Genomic DNA, 12,240 nt, shown 5'->3' with positions numbered 1-12,240 from the left:
GGTGAACTCATCCCAAGGTTGTACATCGGGTTCGAGTCTCATGTAGGTTAGAATTTAGAAATATCCCCCTCCCACACGGCCACACCAGTTATGGGCCTTATCCATGAAAGAAAAAGACATTAACAAATGAAATTAGTAAAAAAAAGCAGAGGATTCCAGACAAACTCAGATACATGGAACCAACATAGGCAGAGATGAAGCATGGCTCTAGGAAGAAATAGAATTTATATAGTGTACTAGCGCAAGTGTGCCCGGCTCATAGAGAGACGTGCATCTTTTTTATGCGAATGCAACATGAACCTAATTGATCACTATGTACACTCTGCAAAGACAACCACCAAAAGCTGAAACTAACCAAGTTTCATCTCGACTAGCAGCTAAAAAATATTTGCTAGATGCATTGTTCTCCCTAAAGTTTTTTGTAATTTTCTTTTCCCAAGAGCAAAATTGCTACAATTGCAACCTAAGATTTAAAAACCTTGGCATCTGAAAATTAGACTACATGGATTTAGCAAACAAACAAAAAGTTGTTCTCACAAGCCCGAACACAGTTAATCCCAATCCCTACACAGATAGATCACATTAAAAGAAAACCTTAAAGCTTACAAGTTTTTATTCAGAGATGGGATATTGTGGGATACAAGTCTTAACGTTTGCATGGAACTTCATTTTCACTCCTGTAGAACAGAGATATATAGAAAATCCTGATGTTTACAAAGCGAAAGTTTAGGATTGTGACATGCAAGTCTAACTGTCGATGAAATGTTTAACAAATTGTAGGTATGAAGGCTGGAAGCCCACCTCTTCCTAACTCATCCTCTAAATCCTTAACAAAACCTTGGCCCAAAAAAAATGCTTCCAGAAAAATGAAGCTTGATCCACAAAACCAGAACATGCATACAAGTCTTGAATGATTGTTCAGCCCAAGAATGGCCAAAAACTTCCGTCTTTAATTTTCCGAATTCTATAGGTACAGATAACCAAGAACAGAAAAGGCTAAACCTTACTTTCTAAATAGTTGCTTTCAATTATCCAACTACTAGCCACCAACTTTTATTTTTTGGATGCAGCTCAGCACTTTAAGCAGCATTTCTACATTTACTGACCATAAACTTTATTTTATTGCCATAACATCAAACCTTTCCTCATCCAAAAATAAGAAAACACACCTTAATTACTCTTCCACCTAACAAAACCATGGACTGCAAATTAAAATTTTCCCCCTCCATTCATTGAATTGTAGACAACTTCAATCTAACCAAATTTGTATACTAATACCATCAAGACTACAATTTGAAAGGAGAGAATGAAGTGCCGGATTAATCAATGATTGAATTGCAGACAGATTTATCTAAATCCTTGCAGGAAGCTATATCTCACGAATATCATCAAGAATACAAGCAGAATAAGAGAATTGAGCATCAAACCAATTCATAATTAGAGTACATTCCAATGGGTTAACTGTTTTCATGACTTGAACTTCTGATGTCTAGGTTTGCAATGAAGCATCTTCACCATTGTTACAAAGTTTGCACTTTTAGTTTTATATTTCTCCAGAGTTATAAAAGACCATAAAACAGACATAAATTTTCTCCAATGTTACCTTAAAATTTAATTAAAAACCTACCTAAACGACCATATGTCCATACAAGTAATACAGAAAAGGATGGACAAGGAATTCAACACCAGAGATGAGCAAGTACAACATTACTTGATATGAAAACTTCATTTCAGTGTATCAGCGACAACAAATCCACAACCAAACACTCTATTATTGAAAAAAAAAAAGAAACATAAAACAGCCATCAGAAAGGGCAATTATAATAATGTCATTCATCACATTGTAAGTAAATAACAGTCAATTTCCATATACTAGTAACATGGTCTATATCACTAAGTGACAGCTTTATACCATTTAGAACAACCATCACAAGTTAAAGATACACAAATTACAAAAATAATACCACTGCCAGGAATTCATACATGAAAACTTACATAAAGCAATGCCAATCTCCATCTCTTGTCAAGCATCCAAGTTCTCCATTTGAATGCTGCTCTTTAAAGGCACATACTCTCCTAGATAGCCACCAAGATGATCATGCAAAGCACTTTTATCTATCCCCTGATGGTGGTAGCTCTTGCAAACATAGTAAAACACACTCTGCACCAACAGTCCCACCAGATTGACAATCACCAACAACCCTACCAAAAACCCACCAACCACAATCCTCGCAAAAACCCCAAATCTGGCTCCACCATGAACCACCACCGTCCCAAAGACACCCCCAATCATCGCACAAATCCCCAGATACAGAAAAACAAGCACTACCGCCATACGAGTCTTTCCCTTCAGCAACTCATAGCTCTTCTTCATCGCCGCAAACCCATAAACCGGTTCCAGAACAGACACCACACTCGCCAAATGCCACAAAGCCGTAATATACACATGAACCACCAAAAAGAGAACGAAAATCACCAGCAGAGAGAAGAACACCAAAAAGGTATTTTGAGAATCAATCGCGATCACCAAAATGACCACGAACGCAAAGAAAACAGAATTGTAAACCAACATCAAGAGCGCCACCCACAAGTAGGTCAAAAACAATCGTTTGAACACTTTGGGAATAGCCGATAGCGTGTTAGAGAAGGACACATACTTCGAAGTATAGAGCGAAGCGGCGGTGAACACGACCGCCGCGGTGGAGAGGAGAGAGAAAGCGAATAGGAAGATGAGGTAGCAGAACTGGATGACCAGGAGCAGGGTCCATGGATGCGGAGTCCTGGTCGCGTTGTGATCCGGGTCCGACTCGTCGAGTTGAGCTAAAAGTGGGTGGGTGAAGAGCGAGTGGGCTAAGATTGCGAAGGAGAGAGGGAAGACTAGGGTTAATGTAATGAGGTAAAAGGTTTTAGGGGAGCGTTTGGGGATTGAGGTCGATTCTCTGAGAATGTCTGATATGCTACAGAATTGGAGCTCCTCTGGTGCCAGATCCATGGACGTTGAACTTTTTTAGCTTCTGATCCAAGTAATGTGAAGAAGGAAAGAAATCTTGGAGCAAACACAGTCTTAGCTTCTAAAAATTTATAGACGGAATTGTTATTTGGACTTTGAAGGAAGGAAGCTACGCAGAAGATGGAAGGCACCAATTCCCCAAAAGATAAAAAAGATTAGAGTGGGTGTTTGACATCTTCAAGTCTAATTCTTTGTTTGGGCTACTTGGGCCTTTGGGCCAACAATTGTTTGGTGTCTACAAGTGTTGCTGGGCAAGGAAATATGAGCCATTGGTCCATGGGCCTTACTTCAAATAATCTTGATAGAATATTCTGTTGAGCAAATTACCATTGATGTTGATTAATATAGGTAACAAGTAATGCCACGTTAATGTACATAAAACAATGGGTGGCACATATACCAAGTGAAGAGTTGCAGGTTTCAAAGTTTGACTTAGCAAATTAAGTTCATAATTATATATGGCTAAGATCCTATACATAACAAAATAATTTGTGAGAATCACCACTTGCTAAAATGACACTCATGTGTGTGGTATTTCATAACGATCTCGAATTCGAGTTACTCCATTCCCTCCCCTGTATTAAAAAAAAAATTTGTGGGTGGAATTATATTTGTCATATGTTTTTTTTTTTTCTTTTGAGAAAGAAGTTGTACATACATATAAATTAATGGTGTCTTAATTTTCTATCTCCAATATATATCTATTTGGGTTAGAAAGTACTCTATCGTCAGGTGAAAAATTTCTGTGTGCGTAGGCTTGACGACCTGAGTTTAGGTCAATGTCAAATGTTCAAAGTGTAAATTTATATGATGTAGTTTTCGGTTATAAAAAAAATGTTGGGTCAAAAAGAATGGCCGGATCATGAGAAATTGAAAGTCCAAGATGTGTATAGCTGGCAGAGACATGTATTTGTTTTTCCAATATGTTTCTCTCATTGATATGTTAAGTGGTGATGTACTTTGATTGCTTTTGGATTTATTTTACTGATTTTCTGTTTTCCTAGAATTTAGGTAACCCAGTTTAATATTAAGTAACGGCTATTTGAATTAATCTCTCCGATTTTCTGGGACCTTTTGAATTCAAACTCAGTTTCCTTATTCTGTAAGGTGCAACTGTTCAACTTCAAGCATTTGGGTCTTAGTCCTTTGAACCCAGAAGATGCAGAGGGCTCCACCAGAAGATTTTCTCTTAATGACTAGCACTCATGAAGATAACCTGAAATTTGACTGCGATGGATTGGATTAATGCATGCACTTTCTCACTTGATCTGAATACGCTTAATTGTAGCAAGCCTGCAGCTTCCTTGCTACCTCTGCCTCTTCCCAAAATTGGAAAGTTTCATAAAACAACATCGGCTGGCAGGGTAGGGGAGGGACCAACTGGGGATGAAAGTCACAGCATGCATGACATCAACCCATTTGCTCCTTATCTGCCCTCTCTCTCAAGAATTACAGTTCTACCACACCATATCTGAAATCAAAACCCATATATATAACCATTGAGACAAATGCACAAGTTCAATCTAGCTAAACTATCTATTAATTAAATTGAAATCTCTTATGGGTTTCAAGATAATTTAACCTAAATAAATATTGACCCAGAAGAATTTAGTCGAGAAACAAGAAAATACACACAATATACATACAACGTTGTGTATTTGAATGTGAATTTGAAGAGTAGAAAATGACAGTGGAATGCAATATCATGAAAACCAGCACAGGTAAACTTGTGTGAGTCATCTTTGTCTCAGAACATACAATTTGCCCCACATTACAGATCAGAGGCAAGGCCATGCTAGCAGTAGGCATCACATACATACATATATATCTATATATGTGTGTATATATATATATATATATATGCATGTTATAGTCTCACACATTTGAACACAAAACACACACATGTACCAATCTACCCCTCTCAAAATATAACACTATGCCAATTACTTCATGAGCCAGTGAGTGGCATTATAGTAAAGTTGCTAAATTGCATAAATACAGAGGTACCTTCTGATCTCCCTCACTAACACTTCATTCCAAAGTTCCATACCCACTCAGGCAAAGTGAAGATAGCAGTCAGCAGAGGTAAAACACTACAATGTCTTCAACTTCTCTCCACACAGCTTTCTCTTAATTCCTTCCTGCTTCTTCCATCTCCTCTCTCTCTCTATTTCTTAATAGTTCATAGGTGATGGTTACTGGTTAGGGTTTATAGAAACAAAACTTTTCCTTTCTTACTGTACTATAACCTATATTTTTCTAGGCCTTGAATGAATAAATTTTTAGAAGTAATAACATACAACTTGTTTGGTTTCTTTCTTTGTACGTCTTAATCACAAGTTATAGCTAGGGTGGAGAAAAATGGGAAGGGGGAAAATAGAAATCAGAAGGATTGAGGACAAGAACACAAGGCAAGTCACGTTTGCGAAACGTCGAGTAGGGGTTTTGAAGAAGGCTCATGAGCTCTCTGTGCTTTGTGATGCTCAAATTGGACTCATCATCTTCTCCAGCACTGGCAAGTTGTTTCAGTACTGCAGTGAATCATCCGGGTAATTAATTAATTCACTTTCCATTCTCAAGCTTCATTCTTTCCTTGAATTATATTCTATTGTATTGTATCAACTATATAGTGTTGTTCATCTCCATTGACATAATTTTAAGTTGTTTGATTTTATGTTAATTAGCTTTTCTCTTCTAATGATTTTTGAGTTCTCAAATTCGGGAAATTTTGATTATAATTAGTCTATTTTAAATGCAAAGTTTGACACTATTATTACCTCAAAAACTCGGAATTTTTATCAAAAAACTTTTGAGTTTCTTTAAATTTGTGGTTTCGCTACACCAAACAGGCGGTCCCCTTTTCTCCTGACATATATGAAATTCTTGTTATGTATGATGTTGATGTGGGTTTGTCTTCATGACTTTTGTTCATGATGAAGAGCAGATTTCTTCCTCAGACTGGTCTTTTGGGCCAGTTAAATTTGTACGGTCTGTCATAAACCCATAATTTTTTTTTTAATATTTTTAAAACAGTAACTCTTTTCTTCTTCAATAGAGCTAGGTTATTTCGATCACTTGTGTCTAATTTTATTGTTTTCAATGATTGAAATTTATATTTAATAATCTTAGATGATCTCCATTCTCCTAATTAGCTCTTCTGCATTAATTCAGTGAAAAGTATTTTTTTAAAAAAAAAATAATTATGAAACTATAATGCTTAAATGAAGAATTTTGGTTGAAGCAGCATGCAGCAGCTCATAAGAAGGTACCATGTTTCTAAAGGAACCCAGATTCCAGAGAGTTCCCATGATCCGGTACAACTGCAAGTCTTTATACTAATAATTAAAAACCTTGTATCCTTTTTTATATATATAATTAATTTTGAGATTAATTTGATCATGATTTAATTTGTTTGATGAGTACTGCTACTAAATACACTCATCAATTATTTTCAGGTTGATCAAATGCATTTTGAGTTGATGAATATGAGAAAAGAAACCACCAACCTCCAACTGAAACTGCAACGCTACATGGGTGATGACTTGCGTTATGTGCAATTATTTGAGGAACTCATTGATATCGAGCAGCAACTTGAGCATTCAATTTATAAGGTTCGAGCTCGAAAGGTATAATTTTGTTCTTTCAACCTCTTCATGCATATATACATTAATGAAACGGAACAACTCTCATGCACAAGATAGGAATTGAAACTCATGATCGAGTTGCAACCTTAGAAATTGGGCCACATGCATGTTTTGATGTAGAACATGTTGTAGAAAGGTTTATGCACATTTTGGATCACCCCAAGTTCAAAACTATGTAATAGAAATCAAAAGCTTAAACCTTGGAATCGCGTGAAACTTTGCGGGTTGACTCAAAACCTTGATTCCGAGATTTAAGTTTTTAATTTCTTTTTACTAGACAATTTTGAATTTCGGATGATCAAAAAGGTGCATAAACATTTATGGAACATGTTCTACATCATGTTCGCTTGTGTATAATATCATCGGATACTTAATGTAATTAATGAGTTTTGGTTTATGATTTGGACAAAACAGTATGAGCTTTTACAGCAACAAGTGAACAATCTTGAGAGGAAGGTCTGTAAAATTAAAACTGAATCATCCCTCCCAAGTTTGATTAGTACTCCATTAATTAATGTTGTTAAGTACTAATTACTTAATTTTATTTGCTTTTGTCAATCACATGTTTGATTAGGAGAAGATTGTAGTACCCGGTTTTCGTCCGGCCAAAAAAATACAAAATACAAAAATAATAATAATAAAAACAAATATATTAAAAATATATATATATCATATAAAAAATATATAAAAAAATATATAAAAAAAAATATAAAAAAGAAGGAAAAGATAAAGTGACCGAAAATAGGGTAAAAAAAAAGGAAGTGAAAAAAGAAGGAAAAGATAAAGTGGCCGAAAGTAGGGTAAAAAAAAAGGAAGTGAAAAAAAGAAGGAAAAGATAAAGTGGCCGAAAGTAGGGTAAAAAAAAAAGGGAAGTGAAAAAGGGAAGTGAAAAGGGGAAGGAAAAGATAAAGTGGCCAAAAGTAGGGTAAAAAAAAAAGGGAAGTGAAAAGGGGAAGGAGAAGAGAAAGAAAAAGAATAAGAAGAGGGGGGAGAGAGGAAACAAAACAAAAAGAAAAAGAGAGGAAGAGAGGAGGCGTGAGAGAGAGGAAGAAAAAAAGGAGAGGAAGAAAAAAAGGAGAGGCTTTGGCTTTGGTGAAGAAAAACAAAAAAAGAAGAGAGGAAGAGAGGAAGAGAGGGGAGAGGAAGAAGAGAAGAAGAGAAGGAGAGAAGGAGAGAAGGAGAGAAGGGGAAAACCGATTCTTTGGATTTTTTGGTAGAAGCTTCATACCCCTCATATCTTTCACTCAAGTATTGCTCTATTTACACTTGATTTCAATGTTTGATTCATTTTTAGCATCCTCGGATGTTGACTAAGAATAGACATGGTGTTTCTTGCATTCACCTTGGACATATGTGATGCTTGGGAGTGTTTTCGATACTAATATGTTGAGCCCTTTCTCTTTGCATTTTTTTTTCTTCTATTTCTTGTTGGAAAAAAGCGGGAGAGACCATATTTGGATTTGATTTTCTTGGTTTGGATACGTGTGAATCTCATAATGTGGTCTTGATTCGATTTAAATCTTGATTTACATTTGAGTATTCTATTTTTCCCTCTCTTTATGTTTGTTTTGTTGGACGAGGCTCGGGCTTGGATATTATTTGGACGAGTTGATGGAGGCTTGAGCAATTTCAAGATTTTGTTTGGTTTATTACAATTTGTGTATATTTGGCCCCCCATATTGTGTAATTTATCTTATTCATGTCGATTTGTATAATTTCGACATTTATTATTTGGATTATTTGTACAAGTGTGGATTATGAATATATAGGCTTAAAATTGAATATAGGTCATTTCAATTAAAGAAATCATAAGTTGATTTCCTTTATTTGAATTACGAACCTTATTTGATTTCATTTATGAATTTGCCATAAGTTGGCAATAATAGGTTAAATTGATAGATGACACTTTTCCAAATAATCATTTATACCATAAGTTGGAATTTAAAATTAAACCTACCAAAAGTTGGTATGTCATTTTATCATTTATGCCATAAGTTGGTATTTAAAATTAAACCTACCAAAAGTTGGTAGGTCATTTTATCATTTATGCCATAAGTTGGTATTTAAAATTAAACCTACTAAAAGTTGGTAGGGCATTTTATTAAATAAACCATAAGTTGGTATCTAAAATTAAACCTACCAAAAGTTGGTAGGACATTTTATCATTAACACCATAAGTTGGTGTTCAAAATTAAACCTACCAAAAGTTGGTAGGACATTTTATCGTTAACACCATAAGTTGGTGTTTTAAAATTAAATCTATCAAAAGTTGGTAGTGTGTCTCCAAATAAAAAAACTATCATAAGTTGATAGTAATATTACAATTTTTTTTTTAATGCTATCATAAGTTGATAGTATTCTTACAAATCTTTTCCCAAAACTATCATAAGTGGATAGTGTTATTTTAAACCTATTTTCAAATAAAAACTATCATAAATTGATAGTAATATTCTAAGCTTTCTTTTTCAAACACTATCATAAGTTGATAAGTGTGTTGAAAGTAATAATTCAAACTTTAACAATTACACCTTGCAAAGAGCAAGTTTCCATAAGATAGCCATTAGATTAATCCGGGTAACCGTTTTCAAACGGGAGTTGTGGGGTGCCTAACACCTTCCCCACACTCAATCGATCCCCGTACCCTTTTCTCTGGTTCGCAGGTCTTTTCGGTGTCCAATTGCACCTTAAATCAATTGGTGGCGACTCTAAACATTTTTCATCCTCAAACGCCGGTCTGCGTCGTGACCCCGGTTGCGACAACTGGCGACTCTGCTGGGGACACCAGGTTTTTTAAACCTAAGAGGGTCAAGCCCATATGATTAAATTGATTGGCTACGGTTACTTCTTCTTGTATGATTAATTGTTTGTTTCCTTTATATGTCAGAGATGTTGATTTATTTTGTTGTGGTAAAGTATTTGTCATCTTATACATTTACACTCACTGTAGCCTACCAGCTGGGCTCTACCTTTAGTATTAGAGAGGGTTGACCACTATTCTCGTGAGATTCCGTCTCCGCATGGGTAGTGGAAGATATCCTCACCGGATCGACTTCTCTTAAAAGTTAAGGGAGGAGCTTTTGTCCCAATAGTTGGGATTTTAAAAGCAACATGATCTGGGACCTCGCAGAATAGTTAGATAAACTTACCCAAGCACTTTATAAAGCCCTAGATCCATGCCCAAAACCTCCAGAAATTTAGGTTACCCAGTGTAATGGCATATTCTATTTTTGTGTGATTTACTCATTTGTCGTCGATGTTTTGTCTTACACATTTTTAATTGTAATTTCCATTATTGGTTTCTTCTCTCATGCATTCACGTAGGCACAGTCATTGCATTTTGTCAAACTAAATAAGTTCATAGTCATGCATGAAAAAAAAAAAACAAAAAAAAAAAACACCAATTCACTCATGTCTTTGCCATCCTTATAGTATAAGATTACAGTTGTGAATTACTAAAACAATGAAAATGAACAACAAAAAAAATATAATGGGGCAGTTTGTGAGGAAATTGACTCTTAATTTTCTTGTTGATCAAGTGGGAATGGATCATTCTATGTCTGATTCTGAGGAGGTTTACGTTTTGGCTGTCGATGACAACCTTGTTAATAGACCAGTCATTGAAAGGTTGCTCAAGATTACTTCCTGTAAAGTAACTGCAGTGGACAGTGGAATAAGAATACTTCAGTTTCTGGGATTAGACGAGGAGAATAATTGTCCTGTTGGGTTTGATAGTTTGAAAGTGGATCTAATTATCACCAATTACTGTATGCCTGGAATGACAGGAGATGAGTTGCTAAAGAAAATCAAGGAATCGTCTGCCTTGAGAGAGATTCCGGTGGTAATCAGGTCATCTGAGAACGTAGTGACTCGAATCGACAGATGCTTGGAAGAAGGAGTAGAGGATTTTATTGTAAAGTCAATGAAGTTGTCCGATGTGAAGCGCTTGAAAGGTTACATGACCAGAGACGGAAACAAAGAGAGATGCATCAACAACAAGAGAAAGCTTCCGGAGACTTGTGATCTATGTTTATTACCACCATCACCATCAGAGCCATGTTCTCCACCACCGTTGGAATCTCTTATCAGACAGCTTAAAAGGTCCTGCTTGGATTAAATCCTGATCGTCTGTTATGTCCCCTGCCTCACTGTGCAAATATTCGTAATTTCTTGGGGAGTGTGAAATTTTTTTTTTATTATTATTATTCTGTTTTATTTTTATTTAAGTTGAAAAAAAAAAAAAAAAAGAAGAAAAGAGTTGTCTTCAAGCGGGGAAAATAACAGTGGAAGGTGACAGTAAAGTAAGTACTGATGTGACAGGCACCGCGAATGTCTTCGCATATGCAGAGCCATCTTCGTCTTCGTCTTCATCTCCATCTCAATCATTTCTGGCAAAAGCGTGTTTTCTCTCTGAGCCATCTTCATCTCCGTCTCCATCTTCATCTCCATTAGTTGTGGTAAAAGTGTGTTTTCTCTCACAAAGATCAAGAGCTATGCCGAGACGCTCACGCACCATCGCCTCAAGATTACAATCCAGGCTTGCGTTGTTCAACGAAGCTGAAATTATTCCGGAGTGTAGAATTGATGAAACGGTACAGCGAGAAGCAATCAACAAATGGGCGATACGCTGCTTGAGGGAGCATTCCTTGCTGTTTTTAGTAGATCCAGATCCAGAAAATGACTTACTGGTGTATCCTCAGATCGTTCGCTCCTTCTATCACACTCTCATCGAGCTACCACGAAGTGAGCGGACTAGGAATCAACTGGTTTATCAGGTCATTCTAGCTGGTGTGAAAGTTCAATTCACGACAGCAGATCTGTGTCGCTGCTTGGGATATCCACCAGTAGATGATAAGCCCATTGGATCTCAACAACCAATCTGTGCGTCAAAGCAGAAAATTGTTGATGATATGTGTGGAGGAAAAAAGAATAGGCTCAGCAACGCTACACGCCGTGCTTATTTGCCTTCGAAGATGTGGTTGCTGGATGATGCTGTCAGGAAAAATCTGTGCCCTATTAGCCATGAGCAAGAACGACGAGGAAAATTCTTGTCAGTCTTATACTCTATGTATAAAGGGCAGTGGTTTGATATTGGGAAGATCTATCTGGCCACGATCTTCAAAGCCAAGGATTTTGTCGAGAAGAAGCCAATAAAGGCGGGGAAGTTATTTTTCCCACGGCTTATCACAAGGTTGCTTTTGTTCAAAGGCATTCGACCTCCTCAGCCTCGAGCATCTTTGGGATATCAAGTCACCTTGCTAGAAAGAAGGACATGGCGTCAGAGCATCAGCCATTTGAAAACAACTGCTACTAGAAAGAAGCAGACCCAAGAAGGTCACTCAGCATCACCACCTGGTGATTCCTCATCAGCAATTGCAGCATCTCCACAATCAGATCGCATGCATGCAGCGATAGCCCGGCTAGAGATGGGGCTACAAACACTAGAAGATGGACAGCAAAGGCTGGAGCACATGTTGGTCGCAGTCATGGACATGATAAGGAAGTCCAAACACTAGAAATTTTGGGGAGTTATGTTTTAAACTCAGTAACTGGACCAATTTGGAATTGCCAGATTCTGTCAGCAGCCTT

General features: G+C 36.6%; 2 protein-coding genes across 2 annotated transcripts; one reads left to right on the top strand and one right to left on the bottom strand.

The window, feature by feature from the left end:
• Nucleotides 1–1,790: 1,790 nt before the first annotated feature.
• LOC119988014 lies at nt 1,791–3,156 on the bottom strand. Its single transcript, XM_038832925.1, has one exon. It carries the CDS (start codon nt 2,990–2,992, stop codon nt 2,024–2,026), a length of 969 nt encoding a protein of 322 aa, XP_038688853.1. The 5' UTR covers nt 2,993–3,156; the 3' UTR covers nt 1,791–2,023.
• A 1,905-nt stretch (nt 3,157–5,061) lies between these two features.
• On the top strand, nt 5,062–7,220 carry LOC119989922 (MADS-box protein FBP24-like). Its single transcript, XM_038835696.1, has 4 exons — nt 5,062–5,559; nt 6,255–6,324; nt 6,466–6,636; nt 7,069–7,220. The coding sequence occupies exons 1-4, from the start codon at nt 5,372–5,374 to the stop codon at nt 7,183–7,185; spliced, it is 546 nt and encodes a 181-aa protein (XP_038691624.1). The 5' UTR covers nt 5,062–5,371; the 3' UTR covers nt 7,186–7,220.
• The last annotated feature ends 5,020 nt before the right edge of the window (nt 7,221–12,240 follow it).

The sequence above is a fragment of the Tripterygium wilfordii genome, chromosome 21 (genome assembly GCF_013401445.1).
Source record: "Tripterygium wilfordii isolate XIE 37 chromosome 21, ASM1340144v1, whole genome shotgun sequence".
NCBI classification, from domain to species: Eukaryota; Viridiplantae; Streptophyta; class Magnoliopsida; order Celastrales; family Celastraceae; genus Tripterygium; species Tripterygium wilfordii.
The sequence above is the reverse complement of the archived record's forward strand: the minus strand, read 5'-3'. Positions and strand labels throughout refer to the sequence as shown.

What these genes read in the sequence shown, in the direction of transcription:
- LOC119989922 (XM_038835696.1), top strand. Translation starts at nt 5,372, where the DNA reads ATGGGAAGGGGGAAAATAGAAATCAGAAGGATTGAGGACAAGAACACA. An exon ending in CAGAGAGTTCCCATGATCCG is followed by an intron (nt 6,325 to 6,465) that starts GTACAACTGCAA and finishes AATTATTTTCAG; the next exon opens with GTTGATCAAATGCATTTTGA. An exon ending in ATAAGGTTCGAGCTCGAAAG is followed by an intron (nt 6,637 to 7,068) that starts GTATAATTTTGT and finishes TGGACAAAACAG; the next exon opens with TATGAGCTTTTACAGCAACA.
- LOC119988014 (XM_038832925.1), bottom strand. Translation starts at nt 2,992, where the DNA reads ATGGATCTGGCACCAGAGGAGCTCCAATTCTGTAGCATATCAGACATT.